Here is a 24,896-nt window from a genome sequence, read left to right as displayed (position 1 = left end):
GCGCTCAGTGGGGGCAGGGTGGGGTGCCTAGTGCCACAACAACCCCCCACCCCCTCAGCTGAGGTAGACGGCGTTCTACTGTGGAAGCATGGATACACTGGAGCACTTTTACCACAATCAACATATTTACATTCGGCATGAAAAGATAAATGAAATAAAATGTATTTAAGTTTTGGATTCCTTTCCTCTTTTCTTCCCCCCAGTCAGGGTTCATTCAGTATTTTGTGTGCCTTTTCAGGCTTGTTTTCCCTGTATGAACAACAAATTGAATCAAGTTACATTTGTGGGTTACAGAGAATGTCTTGTTTAAATTATCCTATAGCGCAAATAAAAAAAAAAAAAAAGTAATGTGTCCATCAGCGTGACTCCCCCTACCCTCACCATGCAGTGAACGACATTAACATTGACTTGATGGCCTGGCTACAAGGGCCACTCTGAACTGACAAAGCTTGCTCTATGATAAAAAATTAAAAAAAAATAAATAAAAAAAACCCCAACCTAGTCAGGCTTGGACCTTGCTAAGATGCCATCGTCAAGAAGGTGGCAGATGGCCTGGGAACAGAACAGACAAGAAACAGACGCTCTGCTGACTCTAGGGCAGCTAGAGAGAGGAACGTTACAGTCCACACTGCACTGCCCTGACCACAGCTCTCATACGATAGCAAAAAAGGATATTTTTGACAAATTAAAGTACCATTACCAATGACAATCCCAAAATTAAACGGCATTGCTGCAATTATGTACGGTTGGCATTATTTGCATGTCTTAGTTGTTTTGTACTTTTCAGAAGATGGTGGACCCTCAGGGGAAAAACTGAGGCGATTTTCTCTTGATACTCCTGTCAGCCGCCAGCTGAGGGGGCGCCAACTCTTGCTCTGGGGCTGCTATGTACAAATAGACTTTATGTACAGGGTCATCTTAAGTCACACATACACATGAACAATGCCGCCTAAAGCACCAGAGTTGAAGGCAAGGTCAGTTGGCAGCTGACCAAATTTTAAATTTTCTTAAAAAAATAAAAATGTTCAAAGACTATCAGCTTTATAAAGTATACAAAATACCACAAAAGCAAAATAAAAAGAAAGGAACATTTTGTCTATATATATATATATATATATATATATATATATATATATATATATATATATATATATATATATATATATATATATATATATATATATATATATATATATATATATATATATATATATATATATATATATATATATATATATATATATATATATATATATATATATATAAAATCATTTTCTTTTCTCTTCTGAGGTACTAGATCCTGAGGTAGTTAAGTAAAATGCATATTAAATTGGTTTTCCTGGGCAGCAGCAGTTCGGCACCGTTTCCTTAAGTGTCAGTCATGGCGCTGCCCTCACCTCTAAATATATATATGTTTATATATCATCTATGTATATAGGTCTATCTATAAAATGCATCCAAATTTATAAAATGCCACTATCATTACAAGGGCAGGACGCCCAATATAATCCACCCTTTCAGGGGTCCTGTCCTGAAACAAGAATCTTTCCCCTAAACATGGCCCACCCAATCTGAGCCAACCCTCCCCCAAAATAAACCTCTGTTGGTCCAACCAGGACCTTGATAGCAATGCCTTTTCCTTTCCACAGAAAATTCATGAGAAAGCTTCATCAACCAATTAAAGACCTTAAAAAAAAAAATATATATATATATTTTTTTTTTTAACTAACTCTGAAGTCAACCAAAACATCTTGTCAGGTTTGAAGTACCACACCAAGGAGGTGATAGGAGGGGGGATCCTTATTTCTTCTTTGTGTTTCTAGTGTAAAAATGGGACAAAAAAACAAATTTAAAAATTAACACACCCGTGGGGGGGAGGAGAGCGGTCGAGGGGTGTGTGTACATGTGAGGGCAGGTGACATTGTTGGGAGCCCTCAGAAGTACATTCTCAGAGATGCAGAGAGGTGAGGTGGGTGGAGGTTTAGAGGCATAGGGTCTCTTATTAGCCACACTTGAAGTCCATCAAGTAAGACAAGGAGGGGTGGATGTTTGGTTGGGTTCTGATAACCTTTTACCCCTGAGATGAGCATTACGACCCCTTGTCGTCTTCTCCCCCTAGACTCTGCTACATCTGCCCATCTGTCGAGTCTTCTGGCAGATTCAGTCACCATCCTCCAGGTCCGCTAGATCTTTTACTTCCTGCGGGGCAGTGGAGGTTGGGCTCCAGATGTGGGCTTAGGCTGCTGCTGCCTCCTTACCTGGGCCAGGATCTCCTGAATCTTCCTCTGAGCCAGCTAGATGACATGAGCAAATACTAAGATCAGATCACAGCACAAAGTGCTAGAATTAGAGTCCTTAAAAAAGGATCCCATGACATCCTCATGTGATGTCAGTCCATGCTCTTCTTAGCATGTACGTGATAACAGCTAACACTCTACCCAAGACCTTCTTGAATTAACACAATATTGAAATATCTGGATTTTCATAAGATCAGTTCAATTGGGATATGGCTCAGTCTGCATAAACTTTACCTTTTAGCTATAAATCGCTCATTAGCCATTTCTAAACAGCAAGACCAGGTAGCAAGTACCTTACTGCAGGGGATGAGACCCAGGGCTTTAGCCTTCCTGAGGTACTGCACTTTATCAAAACTCACCTGGCATGCAAAGAAGTGTCCACTGATCTTGACTATAACCTGGTCGTTCTCGTCAGGCGTCTGGTCCCTGGGCACCACCACTTCTGCACAGGTCAGGTTCTGCAGCTCGTTTACCTGCAGCCACAATAAGGTTTTTTTTTATTTATTTTTTTTTCTTTTAGAGTAAAAAATTGGATAAAAGGCTTCATTTATCATTTGTTGGCACAAACTTAATGTTTGTGCCAAGTTAATCTTTGAACAAGCCCAAGCCAGAATTTTGCAGCTAGTGCAGTGATTGATGAATCGGTGTCCTTGTTTACCGTTTTTCCACCTTTCCCGATGACTCGTCCAGCAGCAAAGGAGGGAACCTTGATGTGGGCCTCCAGCTTCACCTCTTCTTTGGGTCCAAAGAAATTCTCTTCCTTCAACTTGCCAAAGATGCGACACTGAGCCTGCAGCCAGACAGGTTTGAGTACAGATTTCTCAAGAAAAAACAAGCCTAAGAAAAACATTTCTGTGCTGGCTGTAAAGAGCCACTTAGATACTAATAAAAGCTGTAAATGAAACAAGAAAATTCTGCCTGCAAAATAAATTCACGAGCAACCCCAACAGCTGCTACCATCAAATTTAACTATGTGGCTCCATTCTTTTATTTCTACCAACAGTGTTTATGGCTGTGAACAGGTACAACACCTTAAACTGAGCCTCTGGAGGGCCAACGATGATGACCATCCTCTGTTTGGCATCCATTCCTTCTGCAGGGGCAATCTGAAGGACAGTGGACAGCCAGCATAAATAAATTATTTAATTTTTTTTTTTTTTTTTAATCTATCTATCAAACAACCAAATTCCTTTTCGGTCAAGTGACAGCTGGACAGCCGTCATTGAGATTCAGAACATCACCTCCTGTCCGTCACTCACCTTGATTGAGGCTCCGGCAAAGTGCGACAGCTGTTTGATGTGTTGACCCTGTTTTCCGATGATGGCTCCGACTGCAAGCGCTGGGATGAACAGGTGAACCGTCTCCGATTCTGGGTGTCCCTGCCGGGTATAAAACAAGTTAGTACTACTGTGGCCAGCAGATTGCACAGACAGCAACTGCAGACCACTTGCTTAACTCCAGCATCCACCAATGTGCAAATGCAGAGAGTGGAACTAGCAAAAGCTGTTTAATTCTGTAAGCTACAATGGAGCTCATGCCCTCCTCTTGAAATCACAAGCAGTCAGAAGAGACAAATGCACCCTGTATGTTCCCAACGCCACAGAGTTTTTAAGTCTGTTTTACCACTCAGATCACAGTGTTAAAAATATTTAAAGACATTTCGCAAATGGATTCTCTGTTTCATTCTGTTATCAAAAGCCACAATCTGAGTGAGCCACATGCATCAGTTTAGAAAAACAATTTGGTTGAAAGTGGTATTTGGATATGAAGTTCGTGTTTGCCATTACACTATAATGGAAGAGCGTCTTATTAGAAATTACTATTTACAGATACCTGGTTTTTAGAGTGTGAATGACTTGAACTCTGGAAGGGGAGTTTGTTGCATCATCAAAGAGGAACAACACCACTGTTGATTTTGGAGCGAGCTCAATATCCCAGTCAACGTGTCAGTTGAGGGCACACTAACAACTTGTTTAGGCAGCCTCCAAATCTGGAGATGGGCAAGGATGTTTTTTTTTTTTTTGGGTTTTTTTTAAATAAACTCACCGATCAAAAAAAAAAAAAAAAACTGACCTTCCCTAAAAAAACGCAAATGCAGCTTATTTGGCAGAAATAACACTAAGACATCTAAAATACGATTAGTAGCCCAAGATAATGTTGCCCTCTAGGACTTAAGTCTCGCCATCCACCAGGTTAACAACTGCACACAGATTAGGGCCTGCCTAAAAAAGGTCAAAGGGCAGCTGGAGACGAACTTTGACGTAGCAAACCCTGCCCCCTAATCCCGCAGCGAGCAGCCACAAGCCGTGCAAAGCACTTTGGGACGGGTGACTTACAGCAAGGGGCTGGCTGCTCGCCGACAGCATAGAAGCCCAAAATGGCCCCTCACCCCCAAAAGGACTGCACTAAAGGAAAAAAGAAACATGGAACTGAGTTGCTAAAGACTAAATGCCTGCTCTTGTTTAAATAAGTTGTAGTGTTCACCAGCCGAACCAAGACTTGCAGAATAGTTTAGTTTAGGGTTTGTAGTGGTAGTGACCACTGTACTGTATGTGACTAGGAGACCCTCACTTACTCCAAATGATGAGCATCCGCCGTGGGCTCCAGGAGGTGGGACACTGGACATGGAGGGACCCATTCCTGGTGTTCCACTGGGGAACAAACCCAAAGCATTCAGATTCAAGCCTGGAATCAGGTTGGACTGGAGCTGGAGAGAAGTAGGAACATTTCTCTTAATATAATATGCATCACAAAGTGATGTACATGACTTAACATCTGTTGCTAGGTAGCTTCCAGAATTCCTTTTCCTATATCCTTAATATATGTACAATAACCCTCTCCTGGTAAGACTATTCAAACAGGGAATATTTTGAACAACCAGGGGTGGTAAACTCCCCAGAAGATTGGTAACAAATTTCTTTAAAAAAAAAAAAAAAGCAATCCCTGTACACAGGAAAGTATAGACTCACATTTTGATAGAAAATACATGTTATGTAGAAACTCTTAAGTGATTGTCCATCTTGTAAACAGCATGCACATGGCGTAATAAGCTTTTAAATTTTCCCCAGTACAGTATTCACATCCCCTGTGTTCAAAGCTGACAATGTAAGCTCAGTTGAGAATCTGACCACTAACATTGAGTTTAAGTAACCTAAATTTTTTTTTTTTTTTTTTTAAGTCATTCCCCTCATATCTTAATTTTCTAGAAAAATAAATATTTTCTTCAGAAGAAAGCATTAAGGGAAACCTGGTTAACACAATAAATCCCACTGGAAAGCCATTGTTTTGGAAAGTTTTATAAGTGTGTGTGTGTGTGTGTGTGTGTGTGTGTGTGTATCAGATAATGGTGTTGACATGAGGCACAATGAGGATCTGGAAACACTGCCATAGCAGCACTTTCATATCCTAAAAGAAAAAAATAAAAATCTTATTCACTTCCTAAAAACTGTTTTTCGCTCATCTGGTTTCTTAGTCAAAGTAATGATCTACTGGAGCAGACTGTCACCGTTGACAGTAGTCAATGGAAACTTCCCATTAAAAAAAAGAATGAATTCACACTTCCCATGTGAAGGAATTCTTTCATTGAATAAGTGCTAAAATTGCTTACATTCATAGCAGCCATGTCACTCTCATAAGATTCCCTGATCTTCTTCATCACCTCCTCCTCGGCTCTTGAGCACGCCTCAATGGAGCCCTTCACTGTGATGGTCCGCTCTGGGTTGTACAGGGTCAAATCCTGGAGACTGGACAGCACGGGGGGGGGGAAATTTATACTCTGCCATGCTAAGGGGCACTTTTATGAAAGGGCTGCAGAGACGACAAATTGTGTCATTCAAAAAAAAAGAAAAAAAAAGCCATCAGTGAACTCAGACTTACGGTGAGATTGTGATCTTGGTCCCCGTATCTTGCTCGATTTTCTTCAGATTGCGTCCTTCCTTCCCAATTAATCTTCCTACAAAGTTGTTGTGTGCAAGTATCTTCAGTGGGATCTCCTCAGTAAAAAAAAAAAAAAAAAAAAAAAAAAGATAGGATGTTTAGTTAAATGCTCCTCAGCACTCTCCTACCAATGTCTCTCTTGTTTACACGTTAAGAACCGTCAACATCTTACATTATGTTTCTTTCATACACCATGTACAAAGCTGTAAAAAGTAATTTTCTTGGGCAATAATGTATCTATGATTCATATTTTTTCAACCACAAACTTCTGCAATTATAAAAACAGACAGATGTGCATCACAACATTCATACATTACCACCCATACTCATTTTGACTGGATTATAACAAGTGGAAAAGGGAAAAAAAAATAAAAAATGACAGCATTTTAAGAGAGCTTAGTAATTTTATATAAGACTATTACATCACCGGAAGTCTCATTAGCCAAGCCAAGGGTGTGTTTAACAAAATGACCACTTTTGATCTTTCACAAGTTCATGGTGTCCCATGAAATTTTAAGAACCAAGTTGAGCTAAGGCAAAATATTCTGGCCCTCATTTTGTTTGGGCACAAACTCACAACTTTGTGTCGACGGCTTCCTTCTGCATGATCTCCATGATGGTTGTGCAAGCGTTCGAACAACCTTCAGGGGTGGAGTGAATTGTGATTGGCTTTTCTGCTGCACCTGCATTTTCTTTCCTATGGATGTCAATCCTGGAGTAAAGTGAACGCAAAGCAAATGATGGCACTTATCAACGACAAGGCAATTCAATGTGCTTTACAATATAAAAAGACACAAAGATATAAAATGATTAAAACCAAGTAAAATAGAAGATTGAAATAAGATAATAGAACAGATCAAACAGAATAAAAATTACAGTGCAAGATCTGAATAAGCAGTCCCAAATTTAGCTTAATAAAATGCAGTCCTGATTTAAAAACAGTTTGTGCAGATCAGGTTTTCTGGGAGTTTGTTCCAGATATGTGGTGCATGAAAACTGCTTCTCCATTTTCAGTTTGGACTCTGGAACAGTAAGCAGACCTGTCCCAGATCATCTGAGAGGTTCATAACGTAGCAGCAGATCAGAAGTGTATTTTGGCCCCAAATCATTCAGTGCTTTATAAACCAACAGTAGCCTTTTAAAATAAATTATTGCATAAACAGGAAGCCAGTGTAAGTGATGTGGTCTTTCCTGGTCTTAGTGAGGACCCTAGCAGCAGCGTTTTGAATCAGCTGCAGCTTTCTGATTGACTTTTTAGAGAGATATGTAAAGACGGCATTACAGTAGTCAAGCCTACTAAAGATAAGTCAAATACAAGTTTTTCCCCTAAATACTGCTGAGACACAAGTCCTTTAATTCTGGATATATTCTTAAGGTGATAGGCTGATTTTGTAATTGTCTTAATGTGGATGTTAAAATTTAGGTCTGAGTCCAGGACTATACTAAGATTTCTGGGAAAGCTGAACACAGTCTTTGGACCTAAATGATTAAGTCAATGTTTTATTTTTGTTTAACTGGAAGAAAGTGTGGCACATCCAATCATTTTTGTTCAATGTACCTACTCTGTGTTTGTATGGGACCATAGTCACCTGGTGGTATCGTTATATAAATCTGTGTCGTCTGTATAATTATGGTAAGATATTTGGTTGTTTTCCATAATCTGAGCAAGTGGGAGCTAGTAGATGTCAAACAGAAGAGGCCCAAGAATGGAGCCTTGGGGAGCTCCTTGTCATTTTTGTACTCCGATGTGTAAGTACCAATTGACACAAAATTGGTCCCCGTCCTTTAAATAGGATTTAAACGAGTTTAGCACTGTGCCAAAAAGTCCCACCCAGTTTTCCAGTCTGTCTTGTAATATGTTGTGGATGAACGTGACAAATGCAGCACTGACCTCTAATACTAAGACTGAAACATTTCTACTGTGGTTGTCATTCAAGACCTAAACAAGAGCAGTCTGTGTTGTGGTCGAAATTGTTTTAGGCCAAGAATGTCTAAAAAAAGGTGTTGAAAAATAGCCTTTTCAGTGCTTTTACTTAATGGAGGTTTGATATGGGCCTGTAATTGTTCATTAGTGAGTTGTCTAGATTGTTTTGGTTTTGTTTTTTGTTTTTTTAAAGAGTGGCTTAATAACTTCAGTTTTCAGAAGTTGTGGGAAATAGCCTAGTCAAGAAGTGTTGACTATTTACAGAAGATCTGATGCCATGCAGTTAAAAGCATTTTGAGGCAAGGCAGCAGGAGGAGGATTTCAAATGTGCTCCAAGGTTATAAGGTTGATAGGATCAAATTGTGTCACAGCTTTTCAACACTTTGGGATTTTTACCCGTGCGACATTTTTCCGTGGTTTTATTTTTTCAAAAACAGAACACCTTTACCTTAGTGAAAGGAAAGACGGTTTAAAAACCAGGCTACTTTAATGCGGGAAGTCAACATTACAGAAAAAAAGAACAGGACACAGCTCACTGGCAATGTTCAGTATAATTCCTGACCTCTGTGTACGTACTTTGAGTGGGTCTGTTTGGTGATGTTGCGGATAGTGGCGCCCTCCTTGCCGATAATTGCCCCTACAAACTGCGTGGGAACCAGCATTCGCAGCGGGATGTCTGACTGCACTTTGGGCCGGGCGCCCAGACCTGGAGAGCCAGAACGAGGGGGTCCACGGGCATTAAAGCCTCTCCTGCCCCCTGCTGAAGGACCCTCTGGTGCAGCCGTCTCATCTGGGATATAGGACACTTTCAAGGCATAGTTTTCCATCATAGATCCATTCAGCTTCTCCATCGCCCTGGGGAGCATGAAAGATGTTTGTCTCTAAAACTCTTGATCGCCACTGAGTGGGTATGATTTAAGAACACAGGACAGCTTTGAGTGAAATGCTCTGACTGGATCAACTGCCAAACAAATTTCTGTTGAGGCAAACACCACAAAGCTTCAGGTTTGATTTCTTTCCCATCTCCTTATCAATGGAAGAACCCAAGGAGTGGGGACATTAAGACACAATCAAGAGGCTTAGGTCCAAGTTGATACAATTTATGCCTCAAATGATGGGCACAAGGGACCGGGAGGTAAGAGCTCCTTACAAGCCCAATATACTGGAGGGGCAGTCACATCACTCCTTGTGAGCCACAAGAAATTCACTCTAACCTCAAGATAGCATTCACACTTAATACATGTCAGCCTCAAGAATTTTGATTTTTAGTGAATCAATCAATTATGCCTGGGACTTCAACAACTCGTGCAGAGAGCAACTTTGTAGTATGATTCATGTACACCAGGGGGCACCAGATGGCTAATTTAACCCCCCTCCCTCTCCAACACATATACACTCCTCCCCATCATTGCATGTCAAATTAAACTAGACTGGTTTTTGGAAAGAGGAAATCAGGTGCACTGTAAGAACACTAGACAGGGTAAGTTGATGCAATTTCCAATAGAGAATGGTGGGTAACGTGAAAAACTGCAGCAGATCCACGTCAAAGACATTGAGACAGATGAGCTGGAGGTTAATGATATGAATACACTGCATGTGTGTGTTTGTGTACTCACAGCCTGGCCTGGTCCTTGGCTGCATATCGAACATTGACTACTGCAGTCTCTGTGTCAGTGTTTACTGTGGGAGAACACAGTCAATTCACACACATTCAGTGACACAATTTACCACCATGGGCTACTTTTACATGACTAAACAGTTACAAATTGACTACTTTGAAATACTGCAATGGTGTATTTTTATTCTTAAAAATAAACACATCTGAATGAAACAAGATTGTACAGTTGTAATAGAAAACATGGCACAGATTCTGAATGCAGTATTTTTTTTAAAAAAAAGGTGTATGTTGAAGCAAGGTGGTGGAATTATATTTTAAGCAAATTGTGACAGAGCTTAAACAAGAGTGTATATTTACCTTGTTCACAGCTCTCTACTGCACCATACTGAGCAAGCATACCATCCAAAACCTGAGAGAAACAAAGAAAAGCCATGATTACTTAGACTTTGGAGGCTTTGACCAGAACCTGTTAGTGAGTAGAAGCTCATCAGTGGGAACTGGCCCAGCTCACTGCCAGGACACAGTCCATTAATTCTGAACCCTAGAGTTCAATGTTGAGTTACGTGGATAAATTTGCTGCCTTCTTGTAAAAGCCTGTCTACCTCAAATTATTATTACTCTCCACTTGCACGGAGCTCCAGGTGCTGAGCAGGTTTTTATAACATTTTAAAAGTCTTTATTGGTAAAGTACCTGTGTATTCATTGCAGAACAACTACTTCTGAAAAATAAGGGCAGCCCGCTATCCATTTAATATACATGTTTGTTTTTTTAAATCTTGACCACTTCAGGAAAACAAATCCATAAAGCAAAAATTTTTGCTTTATTAGAAAAGGCATCCAAAAGAAAGCCAGACCATGCTGGCCATTGCCCAAATCTGGAGACCACAGGACTTCAATTCATAGATGTGATCAAATGTGGGCGAGAGGGGGAGCAAGGGTTCTAAACTAAGCTAAGACATCCGACCATGCTCAGTAGAACACAAGGCCACACCCCCAAGCGCTCAACCCCACATAAGGACACACCCCCCAAGAGCTCAACCCCACTTTCTAGCCAACAAGAGTGCGTCCCTGCCCCCCCACTCCACCAACCCACCAACCAACCAACATCCCGCCTCCCTGCCATCTCCACTCCCCAACATTGGCTGCTCCAGCTCTGATATGAGTTCCCTGAAGCCAAGAGTTGCAGGCTACTGGCTGGATGCTCTGCCTGTCCATCCACATGGCTGGCAAATGGGAATCCAGGCCATTCAGGAAAGGGTGGGGTACATTCCAGCAGGAAGCAGTGTCTGGGGGAGGGGTGCGAGTTCATGCTACACATTCTGTGAATCAGCGCACATGGAAGGGAAGAGGAAACAGTCCAGTCCACCCACCCACGCAAGCTTGTGAACACGCCACTACTCTCACCACTATTCTCTCGCTGTAGGGCGATACATATACACACACACTATGACCCATTGTCTTATCTACCTGATAAGATACATACAAGGCCTTTGCATCAAGATCCCTTTCTGTTCCTCCATTCTTCTAACCCCTCCCCCCTCTGAGGGGGAGAAACCTCCATGTCACCTTTTCAGAAAGCTAACCACTCGCTAGCTACATACTAGGAACATGGGTGGATCTGGAGCTGCAGTTGAGGGACATGCGTAGGCAAAGCGAACCCACCATTACAAAACACTGAGCCTGTCCGTAGCCATTTGATCACAATAAGTGAATCAGACTGAAATCTAAAGCCATGTATTAACCTCAATCTTACAAAAATTTAGAATACTTAACAATTGTGCAATTCAATAAGAAAATTCCCATTATGCTTCCATAGTCTTTATGGAGCAGAAAATTAAATTGGATAAAAGCACACGCTATCACAGCTAAACCTCTGCAGAGGGAGGGGGAAAAAAAGTTACGTAAAGCTGTTATTGGCACATGAGATTCCACATGGATCTTGAGTTTGACAAGTGATTTCTGAACAAAAATTAAGAAAAAAAAAGTTCAGTGAAATTTGTCAGACAATTTTAAAATGTTGAAATTAAAGTACAGATAAATGTATGTGTGCCCAGTGCATTAGTATGCAATCAAAGACTAGATGACACTTTAAAAAAAAGTCACGTTTTATATATTAAATGCTTATCACATGCAGAGAAACAAAGACATGCGATGCAAGGACAAACAACTGTCACTCATTTTTCACTAGTTAGGCAGTGGCCTTGTAATCTGACCATGTTACAGCTCACCATTTCTATGGATATTATTCATTTTACATGACATGTTTTTGCCCTTTAACCCTTTATGGGGAAAACAAAAAACAAGTGGATTGTATTTGAGATTTAACACTGACCGTGAGCGTCTGTTTTACTGCTTCAACTCCATTTAAATCCTCTGTAGAAACCTGACAAAACATCCAATGAACTCATTTGAGTCCCACTTATGCAACGGAGAACAGTTTTGCATGATCAATTCAAACATGGTTTTCTGAACAATTTCTCACAGAAAATGTGTGTGTATATTTTTGCCTAAAATACCAAGGTTCACTTCCAGGCTTAATCTAAGATCAAGTCAAATCATTCACACAGTTTAAAAGTTACCTGTGTTGGAATACTCGTGTGTACAACTCATTTTGGAGACGCCAACAGCAAGTCATGAATTTATTTTAGAGTTTTTTTTTTTTTTTTTTATGTTGGACCTCTAAGCTGTGTGTATATGCATGTGGTAGCAGACAACATAATGGACACATGTACAATTTAATGTGATACAGCACAATAACCTAAAACAAGTATTTGTCGAGTTTATACTGTTGTATTATTGTCGACAGTGTCAGGAAAATATAATTTGAGGTATTTTCTGGTGGAATTTATGGACTTATTTTGTTGCGAATTAACCATAATAATGCCTTATATTATATTCTCAGCCACCACAAACTGTCCTTAAATTAGGATGTAGTTGAATCTCTTACAGACTCAAAACATTATTTAACATTACTCAGAATCAAATACTTTGAACACCCTGTAACAAAAGAGTTCCCCCTTGGGGATCAATAAAGTATTTCTGATTCTGATTATAAGCTATAAACACTTAGTGTTTCTTGCATGGCCAGTGTTTTTGAATTGCATTAAATTGTACAGGTGCTCATTTAATTTTCTCCACCCACTACATGTCAAGGAAACACTGACATGTGTGCATCTTAAATTAAAAATTACTTTATTTCCAGCCTCATTGTGTGAATAAAAACCACCACAAAGTACTGAGTAACTAAATTGATTTTCTAAAAAGAAATATATATAAAAATATCCCATGAACATATAAAAGGATACAACATTTGCACACTCGGGTTGTGAAACATTCATGGGGGGGTTGACATGGTACCCTGGCCAACCTCTCAGACAATACACTTGGTTTATTTAATTTCCATGAGTTGTTTTTTGTAAGAACAGACGTGAAAAAGGAATTCACTTTCAAATTAGCACATATCAGCATTGAAAGACACCATGACAGAACAATTAAGTCACATTTCCTTAATTGTTCATTTAAGCACATCTGATCCTGTGTAGCCCAAGAATCAATTCAAAACAGCAAGATTTTTCAAGATGTTTTAAAAACATGCTTAAACAGGCATGTCAAGCCAACACATATAGCAATATAATGCTACAAAAGATCATGTAACTGCTTAAAGTTTCTTCATGAGCACGACCCAGTAAAACCATGACCACCTAGACCAGGGTCCTCCAATATGCCGTGTAGCTAGACTGTAAAAACCCAACCATACAATCTTCATAATCAATTTTCCAGTGGCATTAGTAACAATTTCTGTTCTATCACAGTTCCACCCACTGGTCAGTGCGTCACACTGGCCTGAGCTGCAGCCTTGTTCAAACGAATCATCAAGCACATGCTCAATTGAAACCCAAAAAAGGGAGGCAAGGTGACTCCAGAGGCCACTAAATGAGAGCCCAGTTGCCCGATGGTGCCCCGCCCTGGAAGCAGTTAGCAGCCTGTTAGCACTCACCTCCCACTGCATGTGAGGCGGGATGTTCCTGATCTGCAGCTTACAGCTCCTGGAGAGAGAACAAGGGAGGAAGAGGGTGGGGGATGGATAAAGGAGGAGGGAGAGAAAAGAAATTGATGAAGGTAGATGGGAGAGAAGAGGGGAGACGGACCGTTAGTGGACAACAATACCAAGGGCACAATGATACAAATGACAAACAAGGTATCTTTTTTTTTTTTTTTTTTAAAAAAGAAAAAAAAAAGCCAGGTCTTTCTTCCCTCCGCCATCTAGTGAGACAGACCAGGGTGGAGAAGCTGCAGATATGACTTGTGCTTTAATTCCATTCCCAACCCAGCAGGTGCACTGAGACACGCTGGGTAAACCATAGGAGGAAGTGATGGAGAAAAAGCGGGTAAAGGGGTGATTTGGAATCACCGCTGGGTGGCCTAAAATTGAGTTGAGGGTGCTCAAAATTAAGCTCAAAAACGCACCACTTCCTTTGTCCCAAAACACAGTGTGAAGAACGAGAGGACAGTTAAGCGGCAGAAAGGAGTAGTAAGACAGCAGACGGGGGGGGTTGAAAAGGCAAAGATACGATATCAGAACATCTACACTGTTTGAGTCAAGCATGAACTCTGTAACATTGCATCATGAGGATTCAACCACTGCAAGGCTCAAGCCCACTCTTTAACCAAAATAGACATTTAGAGGAGCATCCAGCTGTTGTATCAAAAAATGCAGGAAGGGAGGGGGTGGTGGTGGTGCAGGTGCCAAACGGAAACTAAAGGGAATCTCCACTGGCCACGTCACACTAAATAAGAAGAATCAAAATTGCGTGCTTGTTCGTAGAGAGAGTGCGCACACAGGAGAAGCAAGTGGAGACTACCAGTTACAATGGCGCTGCTGTGCTCTGTCACTAGAAACAACCCGAACAGACATCCCCAATTCATCCCTTCAGCTTGAAGGTTCCCAATTTAGTTACATTTTGTGTACAGCAGCATGAGTACACTGGCTATGTGTGGCGGTCATGCAGACAATGGAACTTGTGGATCAATGAGAAAGTTTCACAAGTGTCAAAGTGCATGTGGATGTTGTATATTAAAAAAAAAAAAAAAAGTAAAACATTTAAAAAAAAAAAACAAGTGAGAAGAGTGCAGGCCACTTTAAAGTCCCCTGCCTGTTGACACGCACAAACCTAAAGGAACAAAATGTACATATGGCTGGTAGCTGAAGCATGAACACACACAATGTGGATTCACAAACCCTGACCCCCGAACCCATTTCCACACCAGCCTTGAACTCACGCTGCACATGCCTGATACATATGCAGCTAATTTAAAGTTAGTGTGTAGAAATCTTCTGTGCAAAAACTTTAAAAGGTAAAGAGTTACACTACACACACACACACACCTTGTTCTTTTCCTCAAGCTTCAATGAGCTGTTAAATGATGTCTAATATGCAGCACATCTAGTTGCTCCACTGATAGTGGTTGTTTTGTAATCTGCTGTGTAGACGATAACACCTTACAACATGCAGCATTTACAAAGTCACTCTTTCCACCATGAACTCAAATTTCAGAAAAGAGTATGTAACAAAAAAAATAAATCACACAAAAAAAAAAAAAAAAAAAAACTGCACATGTGTAACAAGGGCCGCAGTAGTTTAAATTCCTCAGCTTAGCCACTACGGCCATAATCAACCCAACAGCAGTTCAACAACATTAAATTTGAGACATTAGGAAACGACTTAATTCTAAAAGGGCAAATTGTAAAGAAAATTCCCAAATAACTTCCAAGAGGAATTCCAGCCCTTTCCGGCCCACTGTGCCATTCCTGGCTGATCCGGCCCCCTCTCCCCACACATTCTGTATGCTCTGCATTGCGGTGGGAACGCCATGCGAACTGCAAATGCACCGAGCACTTGCAGTCGGATTAACCTATAGCTCCACACACAGAAGAAGTCAGCCAGGGTATGGGGTGGGGGTGGTATACATTCTCTAGTCCCAGCCTTTGATGATGGGGAACGACACTAGCTGTGTTTCAGGCAAGGGTAACAAGGGCCCTCTCTGCCCTGTGGGGGTGGGGCCCTGTTGCCATGGACACGGACAAGTCCACTGACAGCAACATGTAGAGCAGGGTTAAAAGCGGGAGGGAAGGAGGGGAGGGCCAGGAGTAACTGGGGTTGGCTAGTCATGTGATGGCCAGGAGGAGGCCAGACTCCTTATTTACTTTTGAAATAGCCCACCTATCTACATGTTCACCCCCTTCTTTCGCCGCTCAGCTGAGCCCTACGGGCCTGCACCGTGAAGATCATGCACACAAGTGGGTGAATAGACACGTATGCAAGCGTATACACATAAAAACCACAAGAGGATTCACAAGTCAAGCACCACGAGACTGCACCACACTTGTTTTCATCTCCATTTCTTCATCGTCCATCCTTACTGAAGCACTCTACGTCAACACCATCAGGGACGGTGTGGGACACATGAGAACTGTGCTCAACGCCCATCTACAGCCATTGACTATTCAGTATGCAGAGGTTCTGAATGACTGAACTCCACAGTCTGGTTTCCGTTGCCCGCTCACAGGCCTTATATGCACACTGTGCACCCAATAAGCTACCTTCAACACTTGCGTTTGGACAGATTGGTTTGGAATTCCAATGAGTTGGATCAACAGTTAGAAATGACTCAACTTCAACAAAGACTATTACATTTGTGTCTACCGCCACACAGAAATTACATTTCTTATATATTTAAGAGAAGGCAAAAATACAATGAGGTTCTGATTTGAGCCTAGGAGGAGGGAGAGTTAAGGAACCTTTGCCTGCAGTTTGGGTAAAACAAGGGGCCACATTCATAATTTTCTGGCACCCCAAGTCTCCGTCCCAAATCCCCGTTTTTGCAGGTGGGGCCCCACAGTGACCCCATGACCCAGAATTCTTGTAATAAGAGCCAGGAGCAGTTTCTACAAACAGCACTGATACAATCTACACTATTGTCTCAATGTATGTATATGTTCTTTTAATGCTTGGTTTAAAAAAAAAAAGAATAAAAAGAAAAAAAAAGGCAAGAGGGCTGAAACTTTACACCACTTTGAGAACAATTGCTACGTTATGCTGTAAAATAAGTCAAAGTTGAACATGTATGTTTAACATCAATTTCCCCTCTCGCTCTCAGACACACACACGCTTGGGGCCACCCCTCTTAAAGCCATGCCTTTTTCCTCTCTGTACATGTGACTAAGCGGGTATGTGCATGTGAGGATGGGCAAACTACATTTCTTTTGTTAAATTTATAGACGAAGATAATCTGACCCTGAAGTCACGTCAGAGCGTACACAATGACACTGCTGCAACTCAGCTTTCCTTATAATTAAAGGATGAAAATATTTGCAGTGACATTTAAAAAAAAAAAAAAAAAACAACTGCTCAATTAGTAACTGTTAGCAAAATACATTTTATGTGGCCCAGTTGCACTGACAAGCATTTCAATACACTTGTAAAAAGCTGGGTCAAAAGTGAAAATATAATTTACATTTTAAACATGTAAATTGTGGAAAATAAGGCTGTTTTAACTAAAATGTAAATACACCTGTAAGAATCAGATTAATGCTTGATTTCATATTGTACAATTTACATGCCTTCTCAAAATAAATAAACAAAAGCGCAAGACATTGTCAAGAACGAGTGGGTGTCATCTTTAAATGCCAGATTTTAAAGAAAATTTCAAAAAAATAAGCCAAGCACAAAACGTTTTCAGAAGCCAGGCAAAATGAAATGTAAATGCCCATAAGATGGCTGAAAGGTTTAATAACTATGAAAAGAATACAATGCATCTGTGGACTAGATGTTTTCAATTAACTGCATTTTGTTGTGCTATGTTGTTAATGCATACAGTATATTTACAGCAGTCACTGTTGAACGCAGCAGATGTTTTGCTAATGCACTGGAGATCATTTTAGTGAGCTTTTGGCTACAACCGTGACAAATTCAGAGGAATGTATGTCAAAATGTTTTATTACATGACGTATTTAGGCCAATGTGAAACGCCACACTTCCTAACATGTCACCCCACACAGTTATCTTTATGAACCCCAAACTGTAGCCACCCCACCTTGATCTGTCTGCTATAGCACTTCCCCTTCCTGAGGGGTTCAAAGGTTAAGCCATGGTGATTGGCCAAACCCCCAGTTGATATCTGCTGGTTGGAATGCAAAGAGGGGCCCCAGTGTACAAGCCTGTGTGTGGTGTAGCCTATACTGTATACTGTTCCCATTGACTACTGCTATGTTCCATGTTGTAAAGGGAGGGCACGTTTTACTTTTTTGAAGTGTGGCTGAAACTCGACTCTGCCATAGCCAACACAGCAGGCTGCACTAAAGACAGAGCAACGTCACCAGTTTCTTGTGATCAGGAAAATTTGGGAGGAATGTCTCAGGGATTTGATGCAAAGATTCCCCCATGTAGCTCACCTGGTTTATTTATTCAAGCTACGATTTAGACCAACAGCCTACCAAGCTGCCAGGGACAGCTTGTAGGCCTATGCCCTTCAGGTGGAAAACACATTTCACGCTAAGATGTCAAAAAATTCCCTGCTTGATCCACATCTAAGCATTTTCTAAAGCAATTTAAGCCACGTGTAATAGTTTAAAAAGCCAACATGTTTCACCTCGACTTTCTGATTTCAAAATGTGGTCCGTTACTTTGCGTAAAACGGCTTTCAAGAGACCAAAACATGCACATTACGTGTAATGCCTCTTAGAAATTACTACACCAATTAACAGGCAAGAGCCATTTTAATTTAATTCAAGAAAAAGGATTAAATATGACCGAATTGCGTCACCACCAAAAAATACGCACACAATGCCAAAAAGCCTCAGTATTTTGCGTCCTCAGCACACATTACGTAGACCCTACAGAAAATATTTATGGTACACTTAATGGAGATCATTCTGCGAGACGCGGCAGTTCACTGTGGCTACGGGGGTCTAACTCTAAAACTAAGGTTTTCCGTGACTTGGGCCCCAAACCTCCCATTCCACTCGCGTTTTGGGAGTCCATCTCATGCAACAGCAGCACAATGTGCAGAGGAGGGCGGAAACGCAGGGCAGGCAGGGAGAATGACGGGCAGATCCTTCTCAAATGGACGACTCCACAAGGCCTGCACGCCTCAAATCCAGCCTGCACTCACTCTGCACACATTTCAGCCAGCACACTTAGGCTTTAAACTCATCGCTCTGAGGTTGGAGCTCAAATAATATCAAGTGCTGTACGTATGCAAAAAAAAAAAAACAAAAAAAAAACACTAGTGGATGGGCGAGCGAGAAAATACAGGCATGTGCTGGCTAAACCCAAATGCACGACGGTTTTAGGAGCACCCCACAGTCATGGCGAGAGGAGGGAGTACACCACCATACGCCCCTTTCATTTGACCCCAGAGCTTTCAGGGGGGAAAGACACTCCATTTAACCAAAATGACAATACTTACACCACTGTATTAATAATGTTCAGCTGCAACTTAAACACATTTCCGGCAAGTATCACAAAAAAAAAATAGGCTTTTTGTATAATAGCTAGAGAAATAAAAAAAAAAATAAGCAAGAGAACTGGAGCTCCCACGAGTTGAACCACTATATAATAAAACTCGACCTACCTTTGACGTTTAGGGACCGAGTGCTCCACTTCGAGAACTTTCCCATGAAGTTCAACTTTACCTAAAAAAATAAATAAATAAAAAAAAAGCAACTATTACATTTCAGTAATCCCTTTGACCTCCTACACAGGCCTCCTTTCTTGCTCTGGGAGTGTATTTAGGGTTAGTGTTTACTATTCATTTCATGTAGGGGACTAAAATCTAAACAGGCATATGTAGCTACACATGGCAGCGTCCTGGATATTTTCAGCATAGTGAGATATTAGCAACACAAATTGCTGGAAGTGTGCGAGCCACTAATATAGCACGAGGACACAAATGAGCCAGACATTAGCCCCAATTCGTAAAATTATACGACTTTAGCTAAATTGTTACGTGTCCTGTATGAACAGGCCGAACTTTAATTTAATAACAGACCGTGGGACGAAGTGAATAATATACAAAAGCAAATGTCGTGTGGCTCAGTTAGTTGGCCTACATTTGACCAACACAATTAAACCACCTGGTGTGTCAGCATGAGCGAAATGGCTTCACAATGTAGCCTAGCGAGTTGTGGCCACTGGAGAAGGCCTATAGTTTGAGACCTGGATAAGAGTGCAAGTTCAAATTGAAGCTGGTAAAAGCAGCAACACACTACGGCCTGTGCCCCTAATCGTGCCAAAGTGGGCTGTGAGATAAAGCCCACAATAAGGTTCACTTCACGGCGTCCACAGCCCGCTGCCTATGCGCCCCACTGCCCTGAACGGCATATAACCTGCATTAGGAAACCCTTGGCGTTCTCATCCTCATGATTGTGTTTACTCGACCATTTTATCAAGCTACACTCAGTGAAATTACAAGAGCAGAATTTCACTCAAACCCAGGGCAGCTATTTTGTTTGAGCCCACGGTGTCAAAAGGCCAAGTAAAGGTTGTGTGAGAGAAAGAAATGCTTGGATACACCCCCACCCTACAGGGCTCAAGTAAAAGGCAATCTTCACACAATTGCAGCAGTTCGTGCGTCTTTCCAAATACCACTTTTTCTGCTCAGAATCTCTCACCTGAAAGAACATCGATGGCCTTCATCGCAGCCTTCTCGTCCGGGCAATCCACAAACGCATAGCCAGTTTTGACAAGAAATGGACCACTGTGCGGAATCTTCCACTGCTCAAAGATAGTTTCGAAGTCCTCCTCGCTCGCCTCAGCGCTCACGTTGCCAATGTATAGCTTATTCATGTTCTGCGCCGAAAAGGGACAATCTTTACGCTGAGGGAGAGATAGTTATTTGCTCTCACGGATGTGCAGTGTTTGGAGTAGCCTAAATCGCCTTTACTACTACGGAGTGGCTGTGGCGTGCTTCCCGGTCGTTCAAGCCACAGATAGATTTAAACTGGCAGCCTCACAGTGCGTTCGCTCTCCCTCGCCCCTCTGTCTCTATCGCGCAATAAATAAATGCTCAATTATTAATCTCGTGTCTCCAAACGATGGCGGGCTGGGTGAAAAGGAGGAGAAACTACTTTGTGTCTTCCTCCAAACCCCTTGGCAAAGAGACAGAGAATGTCACACACGGTAAGGCTGGCGCCCGCCTCTAAGTCTAGAGCCTAGAATAAGAAGAAGAAGAAGGGGGGAGAAAAAATCATCTGCTATTCCGGCTTTTTTGAATGAGCCACGTGTTCAAACTACAAATCAGCCCACACGTGAGGAATCCCAATTGCTCAATTAAGTGTTTGGGATTGGGGAAAATTGCACGGGAATCTGGGGTGGGGACAGCAGAGGGGAGTGGAGAAAAAAGGAGGGGAAGAGTGGATTGGTGTTGGGAAAAAACCTGGCGAGCTATGTGCGTAAAGGGATTCCGTGAGAACCCAGTGTATCTTTACTAGAATCACATTCGTGTGCCTTTCTCTGCAAAGCCTCAATTCTCATTGGTCGGCTGCGGAATAGTAAAACGGCAGTGCGCTCACGCACGCCCATAGCAGGGAGACGCTGATATTGCGGGGGCTTGTGCGCACGGCTGTGCTAAGTGCGCTGTACTGATGACACAGTAAGAGGAAAAGGGGGTGGGGCCATTCATAAATGATGTTGCACTATATTGTTAAATTGCATACTGGACACATTTAGTTTTAGGAATCTTGACTAGGGAGTGCCCTGCGCCGCTCCTTGGGACCTCGCGCAATATGGGACTGACACGTACTACTAGCCACATGACGGCATCCATCTTCTCCTACTAGAGTGGAGCCATGCCCTCCCCGAACCACAACTCAAAGTCCAACAGCAGGCCCGATTTGCCCGTGGTCACACAAAATGATATTACGGGGGTTTCTTTGGGCGAGATGGGTGCCGCCACGCCACTTGTTTTCCCCCAACTTTCAGAGCGTTTGGCACAACGTGAAAGCCTAGGCCATGTGGAGCAAATGCACATGGCGAATCCTCTCTGCTATACCTCCGGCATGGATTTGTATTTACTGAAAGAGGGAGGGGTCTCCTACACTAAAGTGCCCCTAGAGTCCTATGTAAAGCACAGCCCAATTCAATCACGTGTGGAATACATGTCTAAAATATTACACAACTGATCTTTTGTAAATGATGGGCAGGGGCCGATAGTTTACGCATGGGTCACTGCAGAGGATAGTCGTGTTTACAGGACCGATGGGTGATTGAATCCATACCTGTTGATGGCACAAAGGTCGGTATGCTGTCAGAGCAGAACTTGTTCAAGTTTTTCAACTCCAAGGAAAATGAAAATGCACACGCAGTGTTATGTGACAATGGATTTGTAAAGGATGAAAGGGAAACAAAGTCAAAGTTTCTAAGACTGGTGTAGGCATTGGTGGAACTGAAGTACATTTTACACTATCTACACTCAGGTGCCAGTTTATTAGGTACTACTAGCTAAATCTAATGCAGTCTAACACAACAATCCTACAGTAAATGTTACCTTCATGAAGATTATAATATTTTGTTTTTAAAAAACTGTTTTTTTTAGAGGTGTTGATTCAACATTATGGACATTTTGGAGGCTGCAGTTTGCAGTTCTGTTGTACTACACTCTATTGTGTTATACTGAGCTGTGTTTCAAAATGACCATAAATGTGAATCAACACCTCTCTAAAACAGTTTTAACAAAAACTGAACATTATAAACTTCATGTAGGATTTACTGCGGGACTATTGTATTAGATTGCAATAGTTTTAGATTCTTAATTTTAGATGTACCTAATAAACTGACCTCTGAGTGTATCTATTTATACTTAGCATATTCATAATATCAAAATTCATCGTCAATCCCAACATCTTCAGACTGAGGGTTCAGGCTACATAAGTGTTTACGTGTGCACAATACACAGCACAAGTGACGGTATCATTTGAGATATGAGATCTACAGTATAATATGTCAGACAGTTTTTTTTCCTGGATCGTGTGTGGGCATGCATAAGGGCATCATTTAATTCCTATAATTATGTTATATGAGTTGACCTGTATGAATTATGAGTGGCAAATTAAAAACCATGTATGAATTGTTGCCATAAAGTAACAATGGAAACTATAAAAAGTTACATAGTAGCATTACCTTCAGTTTCCTTTTCCTGTAAGTGTATGTTTTTCATTGCAACCTACATATATTATTTGTCAGGTAGCCTTTAAACAGCTGGATTTTGAAAAGTTGGTTAAACTGTATTTCACCAAGGGAAAAAAGTGTTGGAAAAGTTTAGCCGGGTGTAACACTGCAGCCCTGCAATTCCCAGTGCAAAGAGCTAGCTTTGAGCTGAAATGATAGTACTGTGTCCCTGCAGTGTTTCCTAATGAATAGACCTAGGTGTGCAATGCTCATGTAAAGCAGGTTACAAAGGGAGTGTTGGTTTAGTGGGCCCTTCAGTCACTGGCTCAGACTGGGGCCATGGCTGTCTCAGTGGGTTTACTCCTCTGCTGCTGAACAAACACTCGAAGCTCTCTGATTGGTCGGGAGAGCTGTCCAATCAGAGCGCTGCAGACTCGCTCCGTACTACTGCTGCTGGCTCGGCCTCAACGCGCTCATTCATTGGCTCCTCGGCTCGACTATTCTATATGAATCAGCGCGCCAATTATGCATTTCTCCCCATGTTTCCTCTGTCAGGCTTTGTCATGAGCCATAAAGATGTGACTAAACACGTGCCAGTGGCCAAATTCGCGGCACTTTTTTAGAACTGTTCTCAACTTTTCAGCAAATTTAGGTTGTGTTTACATGTATGGGTCACTCATAAATAGGTTAAATGAAAAGAGAATAAAAGAGAGCGTTTAAAATCCGCTTTTAGTGCACTTCCTACTAACTTTTAATCGTTTTATAATTTGTTTCAAGTTTCAACTGCAGAAAAGTTTCTTAATAACTGTTCCCTCAGTGGTTAGATGCATGTATACTTTCTGTATGGACTAATATAAGGAATTTATTAAACCTGAGCGCTTTCCGTTGGCCTAGTTAGGCTCATACAATTTTTTATAACCCAGTTTATTTGGCTTTAATGATTTCCACTGCAAATGAAATAACGAAACGCACACGTAGGGACTCGGTCTAAATGTGCTCTCCCTGCTGGATAGCGCCTTACAGATGGTAGATTTGTGAACTGAACGTATAGAGGCAGCAGTCATGTGAGCGCTCGCCTAACTTTGTCGGTTTAAATGAACTGATGCATGGCTGCAGCCCGTCTGCGTGTGTGTGTGTGTGTGTGTGTGTGTGTGTGTGTGTGTGTGTGGCTGCAGGCTCTGCAGGAGGAGTAGTGAATGTATCGCCGAGGAATGTACAGAAAGTCTCCCCGCCCCCAGTCTCAGGACTCCTCGCTATGGACAAATTCCATAGGGGCAAACTGACATAAAGTTTCAGACTAGACTGCATCCTATGTGGGAAGATTGCTGCGGTTAATGTCAGTGTAGGAAAAGAACTGACAGAATCGATCTGGTTAAACATAGTCTGGGATATTTCTAGAGAGAGAGAAAGAGATTGTTTAAGTAAAACGCAGCTTATAGCCCAACTTTGAGCTGCTGGCCTCACTCCAAGATGTAGATAGTCTACGTCGCCAAGCGCAAGGCTCTTTTACAAACCCCTTTAGGCTACACTGAATCAAGGGATTCTGTTTTCCGGTGAGATTGCTTTATTTTTTATTTATTGTTAGGCGATTCAAATCTGTAACAATGTTTTCTTTCCACTTGAGTTGTAACCATTAAATCCACTAACTGACCGCTTCGGACAGAGTCAGGGAACACTGTGGTGAACGCCATGTTGAGGAGAATCTAGAGCCTTGCAGTAACATGAACTGATGGGAACAATGTCCTTATCGGCGTTAATGCAAGTCTTTTTTTGGTCCCAGACATATGTTTTCTATTCACATCAAGAGGTTACATGCAGGCTGCAAAACAAAAACAAAAAAAAAAAAAAAAATGATTGTGTTTTCTCCTCTCCTGTGGGATGACACCCTTCATCTCATTAGAAAATGGCGGTTTGTGCCCCCTCATAACACATGCCAAGAAACATTTCTTTTTAAA

General features: G+C 41.6%; 1 protein-coding gene across 2 annotated transcripts; it reads right to left on the bottom strand.

Annotated features, from left to right (window-relative positions):
• Positions 1-1,700: 1,700 nt before the first annotated feature.
• Positions 1,701-21,226, bottom strand: igf2bp3 (insulin-like growth factor 2 mRNA binding protein 3). 2 transcript variants are annotated; one of them, XM_044170849.1, is made up of 16 exons: positions 20,448-21,226; positions 19,409-19,469; positions 13,773-13,821; positions 12,108-12,158; positions 10,133-10,184; positions 9,774-9,837; positions 8,734-9,012; positions 6,811-6,945; positions 6,174-6,296; positions 5,905-6,040; positions 4,873-5,004; positions 3,557-3,676; positions 3,329-3,403; positions 2,956-3,087; positions 2,657-2,770; positions 1,701-2,294 (listed from the first exon to the last, which is right to left on the bottom strand). In XM_044170849.1, the coding sequence occupies exons 1-16, from the start codon at positions 20,620-20,622 to the stop codon at positions 2,193-2,195; spliced, it is 1,800 nt and encodes a 599-aa protein (XP_044026784.1). In that variant the 5' UTR covers positions 20,623-21,226; the 3' UTR covers positions 1,701-2,192. The 2 variants fall into 2 exon arrangements, with proteins under 2 accessions (XP_044026784.1, XP_044026785.1); XM_044170850.1 differs by lacking the exon at positions 12,108-12,158 and having other exon boundaries at positions 6,174-6,298; positions 6,813-6,945; positions 20,448-21,224.
• Between the last annotated feature and the right edge of the window lie 3,670 nt (positions 21,227-24,896).

The sequence above is a fragment of the Siniperca chuatsi genome, linkage group LG17 (assembly GCF_020085105.1).
Source record: "Siniperca chuatsi isolate FFG_IHB_CAS linkage group LG17, ASM2008510v1, whole genome shotgun sequence".
Classification (NCBI taxonomy): Eukaryota; Metazoa; Chordata; class Actinopteri; order Centrarchiformes; family Sinipercidae; genus Siniperca; species Siniperca chuatsi.
This window is presented reverse-complemented; position numbering and strand designations above follow the sequence as displayed.